The following is a 21,798-nucleotide window of genomic DNA, read 5'->3' as shown; positions in this document are numbered from 1 at the left end:
GCAACCATTCTCTATATCAAATTGGAAACATGCAAATAAAGTGACTAAACTGCCCATCCTCTTTGACCTAGTGATACCACTACTGGGATAAATGCCCTAAGAATGTCAGACAAAAACAGAGGTCCGATGTCCACCAAAATACTCATAATAGCAACATTTGCATGAGAAAGAACAAATAAAATGGGCCCCCACTGATAGATGAATCACTAAAAATCAACATATGAATGCAATGCAATATTAAATACTTACAAATACAACTTATTTAGAGAAACATGAAATGATCTATATGAACAGATGAAGGATGAAATTGCCTAGAACCAACATAATAAAACAAACAGTGGCTATAACAATGTAAATGACAAGATCACTAACGGGGAGATGAATTTTGATAAACTGAATAATAAATGAAGTTCACAAAGAACAGATAATAAAACACATCTTCCTCACAGCAGAGAGGCTGAGGGAGGGGGAGAATGCAGAGGCTTCTCAGATAGGGTCAGATGATTGTTTTCCTCTCTTACAAAGGTTCAATTTGGGAGACAGATCAAGATTCTTTCCCACCCCACCCCAAAATGACATACAGAGAAAAAAATGAATCAATAAATGCATTTAAAAAAATTCAATGCCTTTCACCCATATCTTTCTCTGTTTCCATCTCCTTGAAACAATAGGTAATATAGTCAAAGGCCTGAAAAGCATCTTGGCATTTGGGAGGCTAGAAGTAACTGTGCCAGAAGGAAGAAGGGATTACCCTCTCTTCTTTTCCCTATGTAGCCCGCAGTTGTCTTTCACTGACTGTCCTGTTTCTACCTCATGGGTCAATTAGGGTGGGACTTCCTCCCATAGTTGTTCTCCCTCTTTCTTGCTGTCACCCTCCCTGTCTCTCCCTCTCCCTCTCTCCCTCTTTCCCTCTCTCCCTCTTTCCCTCTCTTCCTCTTTCCCTCTCTCTCTCTCTCTCTCTCTCTCTCTCTCTCTCTCTCTCTCTCTCTCTCTCTCTCTCTCTCTCTCTCTTTCTGTTTTTGTCTCTGTCTGTGTGTGTCTCTCAAAACTGGAGGAGGCTGAGGGGAAAAAGCCTCTTTCTCTTTCAGTGAGTCACACCTGATAATTAAAACCAATAGAAATCAAAGACAGGCTGAAGCAGTCTGAGGGATAGACAGAAAGAAAGTGCCAGATTCTATCTCAATACTTCACTTGGGAGTTTAGCTATGAAACCTACAAGATAAATGGCCCACAGAATATGCCCCCAGGTGATCCACTTTGCCACTAAACGAGAATTAGGGTCTTATTTTATGTATTCTGCAAAATATAACACTTCTTTCAGAGATACCTTCTTTAACCCACTCAGCATTTATAGTCGTACTCAGCAAAACAATGGAGAATGAACTCAAGGGAATGGAAACCTCTAGGGGGAAAAAATCTCTATCTCAGCAGATGGAGGGGGAGTGAAAAGAGGAAGACAGAAGAAGCCCTCAGCAGCTTGCACTCACAGGCAATAGGCAACAAGTCCTCTATTGGTGCTTTATTATGCTTGATATTCTAGTTGGGGTGTCCCTTCTGTCTGCAGTGGACATCTGGGCCCCCTTAAACAGTCCTTCCTTTCCTGACTGTTTCTCAGTGCCACCAAACTTCACATGTCTACAGGATCTCATAATCTCTCATCCCCAACACTCCACACAGATGGGATCACCAATTCCCTTACTTCAGGGAGAAATTTCATTCAATCTTGGAAGCTTATGGGAAGGACTGCACCAGGAATAGCTCTTTCCATCCAAACTGGGGCACAAGATAAGCAAACCACCTAGACTGATTTATTCCCCAGAAACCTAAAACTTGCAGCATTCAGCAAACATCATTTACATGTGCTATACCTTACTTTATATTAATGAGGAATAAATAATGAAATCATTTAAGGTTGCTCTCATCAAAACATTTCCACATCCTCTGGCACAAAACTTGGTCCCTGAAGCCCTAAAGTTTTTGTTTTGGGCTTGTTTTACCTGTTAGCCATAGAGTCCAAAAATATCACTTGGACTGTGCTGGTAAGTACAGTTTAGTCAAGATTTCTCTAAATTTTTGTAGAGGAGCATACTACCTTATTTCATGGAGTCAGGTAGAGCACAACTGCCAAGGGTTTTGTCCACAAAAACCTTTGTCCACAATCTTGTCCACAATAATCTAGTCATTCCCAGATAATTTTCATTTTTTTTTAGAAATATGGGCCCTTTTGGCCCACCATCAATCACTGTACATATATTTGCTTTTCTTACCCAATAGTGTAGCCAACTACACATGTCCGCCACATCACCATTACCAGTGAGCATCATCACATTTCCAATAAATCCTGGTATATAATGAACCCATATCTGAGATATTCCATTGGCATACTTTTGAAATACACTCACCAGGGGACTAGAGAAATTATTTAAATTATTATTTCTGAGGTCTCCAACAACATAGTGTGTGGGATGGATTTTACGAATCCAAGAATTAAAAACAGAGGCATCTCAAGGTGAAAGTAGAAAGGAAAATTTATTACGATCCCGCGGGAAAGGGCCACCCCAATACCGAAAGGACTGGGGGTCCTCTCAGTGTCAGAGCGCACTGGACACAGAAAATTGGGGTGTTTATATAGGTCCCTAACCGCAATTCCCCCTCCCAACCTCCTTCCTCTCAGCTTGCAGACGTAAGCTTTGAGGGTACAATCTGGACGCGATAAATCTATCCCAGGGACAATGGCAAGGAACAAACAGTATGGTTATTTTTGACAAGCAGGTGACGAACATGAACTTCCCACCATTCTTATTTCATTCTACTATCAACCTCAAGGTAGTAAATCTGTCTTAATAACAATGACAATGATGATTGAACAAACAGTTCAGTTATCGGTAACAGGCAGGAATTAGTTGTTGGTTACCTCATCTTCACATCTGTGGCAAACTAGCCTTTCCCATCACCCTTACATCTGTGATGGATATCCCCAGCACCCTTACACCTTGTCTCCCATCATTCATACCTGACTGGTCTTGCACGTCTACATTGCACCTGGCTTTCCGGCTTTTCATTCATTTTTCTGCTGAGCTGAGGGTCCCTTATCCTGGGGTCAGTACACAGGGAGTGAGCATCCTGTGTCCTATCCTTACTTTCAGAGGATTTTATGGTTGCTGACTTATTCACCTCAACCCTTCTTTCTTTCAGGCCTCTCACCATTAGGTAAATACACAGGATGCGAGCATCCTGTGTCCTGTTCTTAACCTCGGGGGCCTTATGGTCACTAGCTAAGCTTGTGGAGGGGAAAACATCTAAGAAGAGAAATGGCTTTACAGAAAGGAAAATATCTAAGTAGGGAAATAGGACTCACTATCCTACTTATTTCTATTTATCTAATTTGTTCCCTTTTATGAGAGGTCTTCACTCGTCCCACACAATAGCATTGTAGATGATTTTAAACTTATTTTAAGGATTTCAAAAACTCTTTAACAATCGTGGCAAATTTGCATTGTCCCAGGCCATATTTACCAGGGAGTGCCATTTCCAAGCCTTCCGTATAGGGCAATCTACTGCTGTTCATTGTTATGACTTCATACAACAACAGCTCCTTCCAAACTCTCTCTTCCTCCCCACCCCCATTCAATAGGCGATCTTGGATTTTCTTACCGGTGGGAGAGATGTGTCTCCAGGTAACTGTGGGTTCTGGTCTACCAGTTGCTATGCAGGTGAGACTGATATTGCTGCCTTCATTGATGGAAATATCTGAAGAAATCTCTATGATTTTTGGAGATACTGTGAAAACAAAACAAGAGAAAGGAGAGTCAAAATATTGGCAATATATTTTAAGGTTTGCTTGCATGATAACTTCCAGAATAAACTGTAGATTTTGCTTATATGAGAGAACTGTCAGTGAGAAACATGATAAATAATCTAAAACCAAAAGAAAAATCATACAACATGTTTGGTTTCTACTTTTCCTCTAAATTCCAAATCAGGTAGTTTGAATAAGAATCAACATACTTCAGGTCTCAGAAAAGGGAGCCTCGTTATGTCCAGTCATGTAAAGATGTCTTTTCCTGAATACCTTGAGTGGGATATCAAAATTGCAAGTCTAGTAGAATGTAAGTTCCTTGAGGGAAAGGAATTTATTTTTGTTTTCATTTTTCTGTTGATACAAAGCATATTGCCTTGAACAAAATAAGTATTTAATGAATGTTTGTTAATTAAATTTTGGTTTAATTTTGCTCCTATTAATTAGTGTTGAAACTGGTTGTCTACAGAAGAAGCAAAACCTCTATTCCTATATATTACTACATAGCTCCCCCACTTGTAATAATAAGTGGATTTATAATATTAATTTCTTACATTAGGAAGGAATGAATACACCATTAACACATTATATTAATAAAGTATATTAACATTTGCAAATATTCTTCCAAATAATATCTCATTTGATCCTAATTTGTGAAGTGGGTACTACTAGCATTTTTATTTCCATTTTTTGGATGAGAAAAGAAAAACTCAAGAAATTTAATGACTTTACTCCAATCACAGAGTCAATAAGTGGCAGAGGTAGGATTAAAATGCACATCTGTTGGATTCAAATTCAGTGCCTTTTTTTACTACACTACAGTTACTTCCTAATAATAGGGATTACTGTATTTCACAAAACCATAGATTTAAAGTTAGAAGGAAACAGGAAGTTCATCTAGTCCAAACTGCACTGGAGGCCAGAAAGCTTAAGTGATTTGCTAAAGGTATTAAATACAACCACAGGTAGTAAGTGATTGAGTCAGGATTTGAACAGAGGTCATCTGCCTCCAAATCAGTGTATTTTCTACAATAGTACAATCATCTCCCAATAACTGGGTTTAGTACCTTTTTAGGAAATCTTCCCTTTGTTAAGCATAGGCTACTTCAAAGAAACCTTTCCACTCTTTCTAGCAAGTGACCCTAGGAAATTATCCTGAAATTTAAATTCGGTGGAGCTGACCCCATTGAAAAGATTAGTGACGAGTGGCCAGTTGCACCGATGTCCCACAGGCTACTTTCTTGAATGGTGGTACAGATTTATTTTTACTTCATAAACCATATATTTTAACAGTTCGCTGATGGTTTGATGTTTTCTAAGAATAATCCCTGCCTATTAATATAGATTTTTTTTATCTTATATGGGACCTTACCCTGAAAAGAATGATATGACACACAGTTTCCCTCTTGTTAACACAGTTTGCCTTTCTCTCTTTGCTAATTTAAAATCAGATCATTGGAATGCAGAGAGAGGCAGTGTGAAGTGTGTGTGTGTGTGTGTGTGTGTGTGTGTGTGTGTTAAACAGCAGGAAAGTTGAAAAGAAAAGAAAACCCATAGCAAGATTGGCCTAGGTGAGGGTAGGGGACATGGGTATCCAGGCCTTTGTGTGCCTCCTAACATGTACCATTCTAATTTATAAACCTGTCATATTAAAATGGAGATTAAACCTTAGAGGTCACCATGACATTTGATTAATGATTTACCATTTTATTTGAAAATGTACTTCTATATCCATTATTCATTGCTGATATTATGAAGAACCCCAAATTCCTAAGCGAGAGGGGCAAGAGGACCAGAATTTTAAAACAAGATCCTGAGAAAGGTTACCCTTTCAGTACATTTTTACCCCTAGAGTTCTTCTGGGGCCAGTCTCCTATCTAACCTACCCATATTCCTTTCCTCCAGCCCATTTTACACCGGCTGCCATCTCCAAAAGCCTTGCTTGCTTTTTTGGAGGCCAGACTGACTACAAAATGTCTGTGGTGGCCTTGCAAACATTCCCTCCAATGCACAGGTAAGTAATTTATTGATCTGTAAAAGCACTCCGAGATGCTCTGCAAGGGATTATGTCACGCCAACGCCATGTCATAAAATAAAAAATGATGGACTTTGTGAACACAGGGTGATTTAGAGTTTGTAGTTGGAAGTGTAGTTAAAGTACATTTTAAGTGGAAATCAAGGTGGGTAATGAATTACTCACGCTTGGGAAAGGCCTGCTGGGAGTTCATTTTCCCAGCTTTTTACTGGGATAAAACAGTAATGATAGCTAATCTTCTAATCAAGCACTAGAGAACAATGGACAATCCTCAAGTGAAAGAGAAGGTGGTTTGGGCAATATCTTTCAGACTAGTGAGTGTATTAAATGAGAGGGCCACACTCTGAGCTCCCAAGAATTATCCAGAATTGTCCCCTTGCTTGTAGCTGGAAAGAACCCAACTTACTGGTCCAGGCTTGCATTTATGCTTGGTGTCCTTTCAAGACTGATTCAGGTTAGAGAGAGCCATTTCAGAGGGGCCTTTTTTCATTTATTGATTCATTCACTTATTCAGTAAGATTTAAATGGCTAGATGTATGACCCTGGGCAAGTCACGTAACCCCTTTTGCCTCAGTTTCCTCATCTGTCAAATGAGCTGGAGAAAGAAATGGCAACTCACTCCAGTATCTTTGCCAGGAAAACCCCCAAAGTGGTAACAAAGAGTTAGACTGTATCATAAGTGTGTCATATATGAAAACAAATGACCAAAAAAAGGTCCATGATCTCAAGACACTTACATTCTATTTGGGGCAAACGCCATGTACACAGCTAATAGATTTTAATTAAATCTGTGATTGCATTGACTTTGGAAACTTCTAGATAAGAAAATGTATACCACCAAGGTACACATAAGCACCTTATCTTTAATTTGTAGCCTTAGAGTTGCCTGGGGCAGTGAGGGTCTAAGTGACTTGTTAAGGGCAGATATGTGTCTGCTAGCATGTGTCAGAGGCAATACTTGAACTTTGCTCTTCCTGGCCAGTTCACTACCCACCATGCCTCTCTGCCTTTCGCACAGACAAGTAAACAGAAAATATATACAAAGTCATTTGGAAGAGGAGAGCACTAGTTAGGTGGTGTAATCGATAAATACTAGACTTGGAGTCTAGAAGACCTGAGTTTTAATCCTCCCTCAAACACTTATTAGCTGCATATCCCACAAGTCTACAGAAACCAAGATCGAAACACACTCCTGCAGGAGAGGTAACTGACTTCAAATTGAGAAGGAGACATACATTTTTGGACTTGGACAACGTGGGGATTTGTTTCATTTGACTGCGCCTATTTGTTGTAAGGGTTTTCCTTTTCTTTGGCTAAATTGGGAGAAGGGGAGTTTAAGAGCAAAAGATAAATTTTTGAAAAAAAGAATTTCTTAAAATTTAATAAAAAGAGGGCTTGGGCTTCTGGGTTTCCTTCTAGCTTCGGTTCTATGATCCTATGATTCCATGCTTCCTTCTGTATATTTTGACCCTACTCACTTTGGAATATATTAGGGTTTTAAATAGAATTTTAAAGCTGAAGTATCCCTTAGAAATAACTTATTCCAATCTTTTTATTTTACAGGTAAAGACACAGAGGTGCAGTTCAAAGTGATCTGGCCAAGTTGCACAGCACAGATTTGAAAACATTCTTCTTATTCTAAATCCAGCATTTTGTTCATTATATTATGCTGTCATCCCCCATAAAAAAGACAGGGTGGAATGGTGCAAAGAGGGCTTGATCATCATTAGGAGAGACAGCTGGGTATGCAGTGGAAAGAGCACACTGGGCTTGGAATCAGGAAAACTCATCTTCCTGAATTCAAATCCAGCCTCAGACACTAGCTGTGTGGCCCTGAGCAAGTCACTTAACCCTGGCTGCCTCTATAAACATCCATAGGTGTTTACTCATCTATAAAAGGAGGAAATGACAAACCCCTCCAGTATCTTTGCCAAGAAAACCCCAAACGGGGTTACGAAGATTCGGGCATGACTAAAATGACTGAACCATGATAATGATCATTAGGAAGCCTAAAACTGGATCTTTCCTCTGTTGTTCACGAAACCTGGGAAAGCAACGTATTCTCTCAAAGTCTCAGTCTCCCTTTTTGGACATTGAAGATAATAGCACTTGCATTACCTACTTCACAGGAGTGCTGTGAATTAAGCACTTTGTAAACTGGAAAGTACCTCATAAGTACAAGTTTTATTATTATTCATTAATTCATGGCCATAATGGAACTTGCACAATGGTTACATTCTTCACCATTTCACTGACTTTTCTGGCTAAATTAAATTCACTTTGCTTCCAGGTGCCTTTTATCTAGTTTCCATGTATACAGTTCTGTTATTTCTGGACAGGTTGCCATATATAATAATAAAATATCTAATATTTATGTAGCACTTTAAGGTTTCCAAAGTACTTTACATCATTAGATGCTCAAACAATGTGATTCTCATTTTCAGAGACAGAGGTTAAGTGACTTGTCCAGGGTCACACAGCTAGTAAGTGTCTGAGGTAGGATTTGAATTCGTCCTTCTGACTCCAAGCTCAGTGCCTTATCCACTATAATATGTATCTCCCCCAGAGGATGCTACATTTAGTTTCAGGTGGTTCTATAGCCATGCATGGAGCAATAGAAGCTAAAAAGAGCCAGCCAATATTCATTCATTCTTCCAATAAATGGTAGCATGTGTTATATATAAGCACTGGGGTGGATGTGATGAGAGGAACAAAATAACACAATAAACAGATGATCATTACCTCAAAGAGTTTACAATGTATTTTTTGTTGTTGTTTGTCCTTTGTTCAGGAAGAGGACCATGACATCTGGAAGATGATGCCATGACTTGCGAGTGAACTGGATTAAAGTGAGGCAGGGCTATGCAAAATCACCATTCTCACCCTCTTCTCCAGAGCCATCCAGTCCAATGGCAAGATATAGATCGGGACAACTGGAGTTGTCCCTGGATGCGGTGTAAGGACCATTCCTTAAATCCAAATCACTTTGGCTCTCATAGATTGGCCAGCAACAGGTCCTAGCCCAAGACTCACTTGGTCATTGTTAGGGCCTTAATGGCTCAGAGAGAGTGTAAATAGCTGTTCTGGCCAGAAACCCCGAGCCCCTCCCAGGTCGATTCTTTTTTTAATTGACAAGGTAAATGAAGACATTCTTCGCCTCATTTCTTACCTAACCTTAATCAATGAATGGGCCTTGCCTCAGTCAAACTGAGATCCGGGAAAGATGTTAACTTACAACCTATCTAGGGAGATAACAGATACTGAACTAAAGAACAACAAAAACAACTAAACAAAAACAAACCAAAACCCCCACCAAATTAAATGATATCAGGGCCAACCAACTGGTAGTATAAGAGATATCCTAAAGCCCATGTCTGACCATGCCAGTCCCCTGATCAAGAAGCTTCAGTAGCTCCCTATTGCTTCTACGATCAAATACAAACTTCCTGAATTTGGCTTTTAAAGCATTTTATGATCTGTCTCCAGCTCCTCTTGACTGGTTGACTTATCATCACTCATCTTCACCCACGCTCTGTTCCGTCCAGTTGGCCCACTTGCCATTCCCCATGTTGAAAGCTGCATCCTCATCACCATTACATTCACGTTCATTTCCTTTTCTTCTTGAGGAAATAAAGCCCTTGGGACACTTCCTTCAGCTTGGGGGATAGGTTAAGAATTCATAACTGAATCGGGCTTCTGATCATAAGGCAGGTACCTAGGCTGTGCAGTGGGCCCAGAGTTAAGAAGACCTGAGTTCAAGTCTGGTCTTAGACACTTACTAGCTATGTGGTCCTAGACCAGTTACTTAACCTCAACTTCAGCCTACTTCAGTGTCCTCATCTGTAAAATGGGCATAATAATAGCACCTCAAGGCTGCTGTGAAGCTAAAATGTGATAATATTTGTAAAGCGCTTTGCAAACACTATGTGAATTTGAGCAGTGATGATGATGCCGTGGATGACAAATGAGAGCTGAACGGATGTAACGAGAGGAGGACATAAAGGAGAGGGCATTAAAAGCACAGAGGTGATCTTCTTAGCTTGCACATCGGCCCCCTTCTGCTGCGTACCTGACTGAGGGGAAGTGGTTCATAGACTTTGACTGAATTGACTGGCTACAAGAGCTGCAGACCGCTCCTTCTGGGAACAGGCATACCAACCACATCAGCAGATTGGAAATAGCGTAACAGGGGGCCCTGACGATGGCGACTGAGTGGTAAACTAGAGCTGAGGTCCCATTGTGTTCTAAGAGAAACACTGTATTTCCAGGAAAGGGCTTACTAACGACATGAGGGATCACAGGGTTCCCCTAGATCTCAACTCTGTCCCCGTCCAGTGTGCGGCAGATGTGGCTGAAAAAGTTTCCTGATAGAATAATGGCCCTTCCTAGGGACATGCTAGTGCCAGCTTCAACAGGCTAGCGAGAGCCGATAATTACATTTTCAGTGTCTTTTACACCTCCTACACCAGAAATCAGTAAAAATCAGGCTTGGTTTATTGTTTTATCAATTGTCTAAACTTGATGAAGACAATGGTAATAACGCGGATTAAACGTATAAATGCATCAAGGGTACATTTTGTTTGGAAAGGCAGTTGTCAAATGCTTATCAGAGCTTCCCTTGCCCTTCCCTACCAGGAGGAAACTTACTCTATATACCATCTCCAGTGGGTTATGGGCAAAGTAGCAGGTGACACTAAAGATAACCTGAGAGAGGAAGAACAGCTGTGGTAGAGGGCAGCTCTTGTTGGAGAGCTCCCCAGAAAGCAGGCCTGTACAGGTTCAGCAACTGACTGCATCTTCTTCCCAAGAACCAGCCAAGGGAACTGTGGGGAGGCAGATCAACAGTTGTCTACTGGTGATCTGTTCATGAAAATACATGAAACAAAGAATACAAAATGGCTCTCAGGACATGTGGTGTTCTCTCACTTCTGAAGGAATGGTTTTAGAGTGACAGAAAAGAGCAAAGACTAAAAATCAGTTGTTAGGCCATCTATCGAAGACCTTAAAGGAGTATATAAATTGTTAACTGTTTTATTATTGTTGATATTAGTAGTAGTAACCAAACTGTTATTATATTATTATATTATATTATAAGTGTGAAATCTTTATCTATGACCAACAAGTAGACATACAAATTCGAAGAAATTGAAATATACCCAATTATTACTTTCTTGTTCTAAGAGGGATTCTTAACTTGGGGTCTGTGAACTTTAAAAAATACATAGACATAATTTTATTTAAATATAATTTCCTTTATAATCCTATGTAACACAGACATATATGTGTTTATGTATATGTGTATGTATATACACACTATATATATACATACACACACACACATATATATATACATCTATTATATATACATATGTATGTATATATACATAACTGGACCAAGTATAATTAGGAAAGATCAATGTAAGAAACGACAAAAGTTTGAGGTTTTTGGTGGATACACACATACACACGCACGCACACACACGCACACACACATATCCTTTACCATCCTAGGATTTTATGCATTAAAAACATTATTCTGAGAAGGGGTCCATAGGCTTCACCAGGCTGCCAAAGGCTTCCATTACCCAGAAATGGTTGAGAATCCCTTCTCTATATGTGAAATCAAAAGACAAAAATAAATTAAAGCTAAATAAAATGATGACTCAGAGGCAAATAAAGGAGTTGGCAGAGTCAGTTTTATTGTGTGTCCAGAAGAACCAAGAAACATCATTTTATGGGACCCTTGGTCATGTATATAATGAATATCTCCAAAAAAAAGAGCAATATGAAAGTAATTGTAGCTTATGCTCCAACATCTGTTACAGAGTTGAAAAAGTTAAAAAAAATACCATGAAGAGCTCAAGAAATCCTTCCAAATTAATACAAAGATGAGGATAGGGCAGTATAATGAAAAACATGTTGGAAAGTATGATTCAGGATTAAGAAAGAAAAAAAGAGCAAAGGCTTATAGACTGCACAGAAGCCTCAAATTTATATATTGTGAATATTTCCTTAAAGATGAATACTGGGAAGTACTGAACATGACAAATGCTGAACATCATGAAAAAATAAAATTGATTATATTCTAACAGAAAGGAAATGGCTAGTTAGCCATGTGGGAGTCATTTCTGAATCATCTCTGTGAGAACAGTCAGAACTTCAACTTATTAGAGCAAAGATCAAAATCAATACCAGAAGAAAGAGTAAAACTGAGACAATGATATCGAACACAGTTAAAACAACTCCACCCTGAATTATATTTTTTTTTAAAAAACTTTTGAAGCCAGAAAAGGGAAGGGATAGAAACAGAATAGACAAAGACAGATTATGGCCACTTCATAAATGAATTTAATTAATATAAACTAATAACTAATGAAGAGACTAAAGGAGTCTAAAAAACTAACAAACAGTATCATTGTTAAGAGGAAAAATGTGGCATCCAAGGGCACACTGGTTTAAAAAAATTCATTTCTTATGAAGGACAATAATGGAAGGTTACATATAGTATCACATTAAAAACAAAAGCGAAACTTGGCAAGGGAGCCAATTAAGTGAGATAACTATAAAATTATTTAAAGATGAAACTAGAAGGATAACAACACTGAAAAAAAATGGAAATATCCACCAAGAATGTAGCCACTTTCTCAGTCAAAGACATTGTAGCTGCTACATTTGGATTTAAATTTCACAATCCCTATTATGCTTTATGGAAATAAAGGTATTGGCCAAGTTAGTTTTATTGTATGTTCAAAGGAACCTAAAAACATCATTTCATGTGACCATTGGACATCTTCTGTTACAATGCTCATAATGAACATCTGACAAAAGGGAAAATTATCTGAATCCAATATAATTAGGAAAGATGAATATAAGAAACAACAAAAGTTTGAGGCTTCTGTTGGTTACATCCTCAAGATATTAGAAAGAGGACAATAATAAATTTATAAATGATGGTTTTTACTGACAATATGGTATGCTTGAACAAATCACAGAGTTCCCTTAATTTACCTGCCTCAGTTTTCTTTTACATAAAATGAAGATAATAATAGAACCTATTTCATAGGGTTGTTGTGGAGACACTAATGGTATACTGGAAATAGAAAGAAAAGGATTTAAGCCTGAGAGTACCTTGGAAATTCTAATTTTAAGTCAGATAGTTGTTTGGAAACAAAGGACTACATTCAGCTCCAGACACAAATAATTCTGTTTAAAAAATGAACAAATTCTTAGCTTGAGAAAATAGAGAGGAACTCAACAGCCACAAAACCAGTAGAGATGTATCATCATGTATCATCATTAGACAACAAAGTAATGTGGAGACAACATGCCAAACTCAAATGCCAATTCCAACTTATGTACAAGGAAGGAGCAGCTTGATAAGATCACTGGAAGGAGGAAACCTTCCTGAAGAATAGGATGCATGTGCTGTTTCTCATTTGTATGCACTAGCTACACGTTTCCTACATAGGTGCATCTCTACATGTTAACTATGGCTATATATAGTGCCTATCTTACATGTGCCCTATCTCAATGTTCACTATATGTGTGCCCCTCAGCAACATGTGTCATGGTCCTGGACCATGTTTTCTCTACGCATATTTTTTAATCCATGCTTTTCTTTTTTAAATAATATTTTATTTTCCCTCAGTTACATGTAAAAACAATCTTAACATTTTTTAAAAGAGTTCCAAATTTTCTCCCTCCCTCCCCCCCAAGACAAAAAGCAATCTGATAGGTTATACAAATACAATTATGTAAAACATATTTCCATAATAGTCATTTTGTGAAAGAAAGAAACAAAAGAAAATAAAAGTAGTACAATTTTGTCTGTGTTCATACTCCATCGGTTCTTTCTCTGGAGGCAAATAGCATTTTCCATCATGAGTCCTTTGAGATTGTCTTGGATCACAGTATTGCTGAGAATAGCTAAGTCATTCACAGTTGTTCATTGTACAATATTGCTGTTACTATGTACAATGTTCTCCTGATTCTGCTTCACTTCACATTCTGCATCAGTTCATAGAAATCCTTCCAGGTTTTTCTAAACTCATCCTGCTAATCATTTCTTATAGCAAAATAGTAATCCATTACCACCATATACCACAATTTGTTCAGCAATACCCCAGCTGATGGACATCTCTCATTTTCCAAAATTTGCCACCACAAAAATTGCTGCCTTAAATACACTTGTGTAAATAGGTCCTTCTCTCTATGTCTCTATCTCTCTGTCTCTCTCTCTCTCCCTTTCTCTCTCCCTCTCTCTTTTAACCTCTCTGGCATACAGACCTAGTAGTGGTATTGCTGGGTCAAAGGGTATGCACAGTTTTATAGCCCTTTGGGCATAGTTCCAAATTGCTCTCCATAATGGTTGGATCAGTTTGCAACTCCACCAATGATTTTCCTAACAGAGTTCACTCTTCCTACTGACACTGTGCATTCTTGAGAGAGTGGGTTTGTGGAAGAAAAGCTGTATCTACCCTTTTATTATGCTGTATAATATGCTATAAATAAACACCTTGGTTTTGACTTACTTGCATCCTACAGCTGATTAATAAAAGTAAACACACTGTTTGGAGTCTTTAATCTATGGTTTTAAGTCCATGAAGCCCTACAGAGTATCATAAAACTGGGGTGGCTTTTCTCATGGCCACATATGTAACAAGGTGGTGACTCCAGGTGCCATATTTTTTGACAACTCGCTGAGATTTCCAATTTGGTTTTCCTAGTACTGCAGAGATCCAACTGGAGAATTTTTTGCTTTTCCAGGCTATGTTTGGAGAATAGAATTTTCCAGTGTGTTTGGGGTATGGAGGTGTGGGAAGGGGTGTATAATATAGATTACACTAGTTGATTTCAGATAACTTGCATAATTGTATTCCTAAGTACTGATATGTGTTGGATAATTGTGTCCAATCAAAATGAGCAATGTGGCTATTGAATCTTTAGAACACTGATGCAGAGTCCTGCTCCTATAGGCATACATAGGTCTGCTAGATAAAGGAGCATCCCAGGACCTAAGAGATAAGGACTCTAAGAGTGCCTTAGGTGGTACTGTAGACTTTGGGGAGATATGATATACTTACTAAATGAATATGAGGAGGCTGACCACATTCTATTTTTTTGTAAATTACTTGAGTGAGTAGGCTATTCTAAAATCCCTGGTGAAATAGAGGTCTAGAAAATTGGCAGAAACTGATAACTAGACCTTTCACTAAAGATGAGAAAAGACTGCGTAGAGAGAAGCTTGCCAGAGGAGAGAGGAAGAACTATTAGTCAGATGACCCCAGAGTACTAATGACCCTGGACAAAGAGGTATATGTAAGATTAGGAGCAGCTATAGTTGCTGATGGGTTCCTATGCTTCTCAAAGCATGGTACTCTAAGCTGAAAAGCTTCTCTTCATCTGTCTGATGAAGTAATTGGGTCCTGGATGAGATATGCCACTGAAATACTACAATGGTGGCCAAGGATTGATGTGCAGAAAAGGATAGTCTATGGAAAACTTTAAAAGGACGATACTCATTCTGAAGTCAATGGAGCATGAAGTCACTATGCTAGAATGCTTACAAAGAAAAGAGACTTAATCTGGAGGACAAAAGACAGCTCAAAAAAGCATTAGTTCAGTTTTCCAACACTTGGTTGATTGTTATCCCTTGTTTTCAAAGAGGACCAAAATGACATCACCACGTTGGGATCAAGGTACAATATGTACTGTTGATCAGAGCTCAGAATTCTCTGCCACAAGTCAGGCACAAATAGTCCATATGGACATTTGGGGTGGAGATGTCTCTAAACTTAGCATAAAGGGGAAAAGATCTCTGAATTTATGTTGCATGAAGGCAGAATGTTTCAGAGGCTGGTAGGCAAAAGATCAGTGAAGAAAGAAAAAGTGAATGCCAAATAACTTAAGGAATGAAGGATATATTACATATTGTACTAGCTAGCATTGGATTAAATGTGATGAACTGTGGCATGAAGAGAGCTGCATGGAGTAATCATTAGAGGGTAGAAAGAAGTTTGTAAGCAAACAAACAAAAAAGATTCCACTGCTTCTACATTTTCTCTTTTATGAAGTATGCAAGCAAGCTAGGAATCATACCATTTGAGACTCAGAAGGGATCTCAGTATTCCCTTGGTACAATCCATATGCAAAAAGAATACCCAGTACAACATAAACAACAAGTGAAATCTCTGCTTGAAAATCTCCAAGGAAGGGGAACCCACTACATTTCTGGCTGGCCCATTTCTTTGACTAGTATGGATTGTTTGGAAATTTTTCTTGACTTTAAGCCTAAACTTTCCCTTTTGCAACTGTGGCCCATAGCTCCTGGTTCTGTCTCCTGGGGCCAAATTGAAGAAGCTTAAATCCTCCTTCAACACAACAGCCCTAACCCCCAAGTCTTTTTTTCTGGCTAAATATGCCAGAAGTCCCTTTAACCCATCTTTATATATCTTGCACTCAAGGGCCTTCATACTGGTTGTCCACCTTCAGACATTCTCCAGCTTATCAATGGCCATCTTAAAATGTGATGCTTGGGCAATCTTCCCGATGAAGTTTGATGAGGATTGAGTACCCTATACTTATAAACTATGAACATCTTATTGCACCCCAAAAAAGCTCTTTTGGTTGCCCCATCACATTACTGATTCATAGTGAGCCTTTGGTCCACTAAAACCCTCAGATCTCTTTTTTCCCCTAGAATAATTGTGATTTATCAATGCCCTTACTATCTTATACTTGTGAAGTTGTCTTTTTGTACTCAAATGTAAGATTTTATATTTATCTCTACTTGTTTCATCATATTAGATTCATTCCTATGCTTTAAATTGTCAAGATACTTTAGGATCCTGGTTCTGCTTGACTCAGCTATCCTTCCAAGTTTTTCTTTTGTCTGCAAATATGATGCCCAGGCCATGTACACTTGTATCCGAGTCACTGATAAGAAAAGACATTTTATCTCCTAAGTTCAAAGGTAAGAAATGAAGGAAAAGCCTGCTGCGCATTGCAACAAGGGACAGCCCTGCTCCATTCAGACAAAGGATTGTGGGACCAGAGTTCTGAGCAGTCTTGAAAGAATATCAATAGCAGAGAAAAGCTAAACCATCTTACGGGATCATAGATTTAAAGTTGGAACCGCCATCTATTCCAACCGCTTCATTTTGCACAGAGGGAAACAAGGTCCAGTAATGTTAAGTTACTTGTCCAACGACACATAGACTGATAGCAGGATTTGAAGCCGGGTCCTCTGACTGTGAAGCCATTGCTCTTTCCTTTGTAACATGCTATCTCTCCAATTAAGAGTAAGTTACTCAATCGCACATCTTCCTAAGCCCAGTAAAAGGAAAGGCTCTTTCCATAAGCCCCCTGCACACAACCCTCTTCTCTCTCTCCCCACAAAAAAATGGATGTATATTTACTATAGTTCCCAAATTGAACTTTTGCCTCACAAATGTAGTTCGGTAGCTTGTTTCTTTAAAAATCAACCATAAGTACAACCCTGATATCTCTCTCTCTCTCTCTCTCTCTCTCTCTCTCTCTCTCTCTCTCTCTCTCCATTATATATATACATATACATTATACACACACACACACACACACACACACACACACACATATGTCATAAGTACCTACTTTGTGCCAGGCACTGTATTAGGTTCTAGGGACACAAATCCAAAGAAACTATTCCTACCCTCAAGGAACTTAAATGCTAAACTTGGTCTACTTAGGAACTCTAAGGAAATCATCTTACTCCATCCCACACTGACCAGGACTGTTAGAATGTAAGATCTAGTTTTAGAAGACTTGAGAGGAAAAAAAAACCCTAGACAACAGCAGCAGAAATGTTTAGGACATCAGACTACTTAAAAAAGAATTCAAAGCAATGAGATTATTTCTTAGACAAGGAAAAATTAAGAGAGGACTTCATACAAATATTCAAATATATGTAGAAATTAGGGAGAATTCTCTGAGTTTGCCACAGATACAGTGTTGCAAAGACCTCAAAAACCAACCAGTCTAACCCATTCACATTAAAGAAGAGGAAAATGAGGCCCGAGAAAGTTGAGTGAGTTGGCCAAAGTCATACAAGTCACCACAGACGTGGGCTTTAAACCAAGATCCTCTTGACTGCAGAGACAGCATTTTTTAAAATACTGTACCATGCTGTGGATACATCAATAAGCTTCTATTCTCTGGAAAGATTTGAGACAATCTTGCCAAAAGGACTCAAAGACCTCTCAAGGTCCCTTCTTTTCTTGTGATTTCTCAATAATCTGAAAATGGACTAAAAGACAACTCAAACGCTAAATGCATTTGAGAGGAGCATCAGCCATTAGTTTATCAGAAGTCAAAAGGAAGCAGACCAGCATAGAGAAAGGAGGAACAGGGCAGAGACAAAGGTTGATCCAAATATGAAGCCCCTAACCTTGGCCCCATCACCACACCAATTTCTCATGAGTCCTTTCTACACATACTAATAGAATGGTGTATTAAAGGAATGTTTTCTTTTGCTGGATAGTGGTTCTCAAGTGATGACTAGATTCCAATGGTTCTATGTGATATTTGCAAAAGATATTTCTATAGTCTGTGCAAGAACAAGGACTTTACAAAGTGAGAACTTTATTCCTCTTTTGACTACCTTAGTATGAGTTTGAAGTTCCCACCGTTGTCTCTGGTATGTTCAGACCTGGTGAATTTCTCTGGTACTTTAGGACACACGTCGAGGCCTATATTCAGTTTGGACACTACAGTTTAGGAAGGACATAGATAAGCCAAAGAACATCTGAGGAAAGAATGTGGATGATAAAGGACATTGAGCCTGTGACATCTGAAGACAGATTGAATGAATGAGGGATGTTTAGCCTAAAGGAAGGAAGACTCACGGAGGATATAAATGGGGTCAAGTATTTGAAAGTTTGTGATGTTGAAGATTTATATTTGTTCAATTTTACCCTAGAGGAAATATCCAGGAGCAATGGGTGGAAGTTATGAAGAATTTAGCCTTGATGTCATGGAAATTTATTAAAAAATTAATAATTGGAGTTATCCAAAAGCAATATGAGTTATCTTCATCTCTCTGTCCCACAGTTGTCTCATCTACGAAACAAAGGGGTTGGACTAGATTATCTCTGGATTCCTGGCCATTACTAATCGCCATGATCTTGATATTTTAGGGTTACAGGTCATATAAGAGATTTTGTTTTAAATTTGGTCAAATCTTGATTCATTCAATGATTAAATAAATACCCATTTAAGTTTATTCAGTTACTCTGTATTAGTTAGGCCCCATCTAGAGCATGGTATTTAGTTCTGAGTCCTAAACTATGTTATTGATGAGCTGAAGAGTACCCAAGAGAGGATGAGTCTCTGAGATAATGCCATATGAGATAATAATGGTGATGATAGCTAGATAATAACTAAAAAATTGACCACGAAGTCATTTTGACCACTATAAAATACACTAAACAAAAATAAAGGACATATAAAGAAAGATACTATCTGCATCCAGAGAAAGAACTTATAAATAGAAGTATGCGTAGAATAATTTTACATATGTACACTATACATATGTGTGTGTTTATGTGTAATGGTAGCCATCACTAGGGAGAAGGGAGAGGGAAGAAAAAAAGGGGAAAAAAGAAATTTACATGATAACTTTGCTGTATATTTGGAGGGAATAGCAAGTTGTACATGGTAGATTTGCAATTTCGTGTGTAATCATCTTTTTTATTGCACTGTGTTAGAGAAATGCTTGTTTTGTTCCATGAATTGAAAATAAAATAAATTTTAAAAAAAAGAAAAGAAAACTGCAATCAGACTAGGAAGAAACATAGCATCGATATACACTGAAGGGTCAGGAAAATAAACTGAGTCCACCTCGTTGCCTGGGAGAGCTCTATTATAACAGAAAAGAATATTATTTGATGGAACTTTTGCACTAGATCAAATTCCTGCATAATGCAGGGATAGTCTTATACATTTTTAAACCCAAATTTTGGATAAAAACTGCATTTTAATCCCACACAAGAACATTTAAGAAGTCTAACTTAATCTTAACTTGGCTGTGTTTTGCCTGGATTTGGATTTTTAGCTAGATATGGTAGCTTATAGCCTTAGCTCTAACCAAATAGCTATTAGGCACCTTTTATCAGAGAGAGACTTTCTAGTCACTGCACCCTAGCAAAAGAAAGCCAAGAGGGACAGCATGTATTATAAAGAGATGATGCCCAATATCTGTTAGCAGAGAAAATCTCAGCAGTAGAGCTACATATAACCTTGAGATTAGCAGTGACCATATGAGACCAGCTAGGAATAATGCAGGGAAGAATACATATGACATGCCCACATGCCAGTAGAAAGAGTATACTCAATAGCAACCACATGGTGCCATCACTGGAGTGTATCAGAAGCTCTGAAATGTAGGAGAAATGCATCATGCCCAGATACATGTGCCTGACTATATATATATATATGTGTGTGTGTGTGTGTATGAATATATACATATGTATAATATATATATATATATATATATATATATATATATTCCCTATATCTGTGTCCCTCCATAAATGACATTGGTCACATGCATTCCTGTGTGTCCATTCATGTGTTCCCTAGATGGTTCTACTCTCCTTTCCCACCAATCATGTGTACATTTATGGTAAAGATTGCTCCAGGTATATGGAAGAAATTATCTATTGCCACTTTTCTAACTAACCTATTTAATTAAAAACCTTTGCCTTGAACTAATTATGCCCTCTGGCTGACTAGTCAAAGTAAACACATTTGATGAGCTTGTAAGCTATGGTTCTGAACGGATGACGACCAACAGAGTAGTTGGAAACTGGGCTACATGTTCCAGGGTGGGGGGGTGGGGCATGATGAAGGAAAGTACCTCAGTACTCTACACTAAGAAAAAGGCAAAGAGATGTTTGATAGGGAAGCTGAGAGAGTCAGCCTCTTTGGCCATAATTCCATAAGAAGTGTTCAGTTGGGGGATTTCATCAGACCACTATTGTCTGCTAATTAAAATGTGCAAATAAGGAAAATACTAAAATAGCCTTATAGCAGACTTTCCATTCTCCATTTTTAGTTCTACTGCCCAGGTGTTAAGCCTTAATAAATATATTATTAATAAATACCAATTTGTTGTTTTAGCACACACAAGATATCCTATTAAATCTAAATTAAAATGCTTTATTAAGTGCAGGGAATTCCTGAGGGGGTGAAGATGCATATAAGCGGACTGACTCAGAGGTTCATCCACTCCTGCCACATTTAAATCTATGGATCCCAAATGGCCTTTCCCTTACTGCCTGTGACCCTGAGGCTCCCACCAGCACTCTGTCTTCTAAGATATGCAGTGTAGATGTGTGTCTCTCTGCTTCCTGTTGCTTCCCAGAGGACTCCACATATTTTAAACTTCTTCAATGAGATCTCAGGCCCCTTGCTGCTACTATATTAAAGGGTCAGAATATCCTGTCTGAAGGTAAACTACTGTCTGTAGCTCAGACCTTCAGCAGAGGGCACTTTGGAAGGACCCTGGGAGCACCTTACTGTTTATTATTTATAAACTCGCTCAAATCAGCGATTCCTCAGAGATGGGCACAAGCAGGGGTGGGGATACAGAAAGACCCCCTCTACACACTCTGGCTTTAAAAAGGCAAAAATGAGACAGAAATTTGAGGTGGTTATGGAGGTCATTCAGGCTATAGGCCCCTTTCCCTCTAAAAAAAGAAGTGCACAGAAGGAGGCGGAGGGTAGGGTGATAGAGACACCTTTTCTGTTTCAGAGTATTCTCTATCTTATCCAAAATTAAGAGGAAGTTGGATAGAGAGTAAGGGGTACCTGGGAAAGCTGACTCCTACTTTGGAGAGTTGTTTTACACTCTTTGTTAACTTGAATAAGATGAGTTAACCCAAATTTGACCAAGAACTTTTAACATTTCACCAAATCTTTACATGAG

At 38.5% G+C, this 21,798-nt stretch overlaps 1 protein-coding gene across 5 annotated transcripts in view; it reads right to left on the bottom strand.

Annotated features, from left to right (window-relative positions):
* The window catches only part of NTM (neurotrimin), a 1,301,011-nt gene that overhangs the window by 194,026 nt on the left and 1,085,187 nt on the right, over positions 1 to 21,798 (bottom strand). For all 5 annotated transcript variants that reach the window (XM_036745228.1, XM_036745224.1, XM_036745225.1 and 2 more), the window contains one exon: positions 3,655 to 3,780. In XM_036745228.1, the coding sequence (XP_036601123.1) occupies positions 3,655 to 3,780 (126 nt within the window). The remainder of the gene's footprint in view (positions 1 to 3,654; positions 3,781 to 21,798) is intronic.

Source organism: Trichosurus vulpecula, chromosome 2 (genome assembly GCF_011100635.1).
Source record: "Trichosurus vulpecula isolate mTriVul1 chromosome 2, mTriVul1.pri, whole genome shotgun sequence".
NCBI lineage: Eukaryota > Metazoa > Chordata > Mammalia > Diprotodontia > Phalangeridae > Trichosurus > Trichosurus vulpecula.
This window is presented reverse-complemented; position numbering and strand designations above follow the sequence as displayed.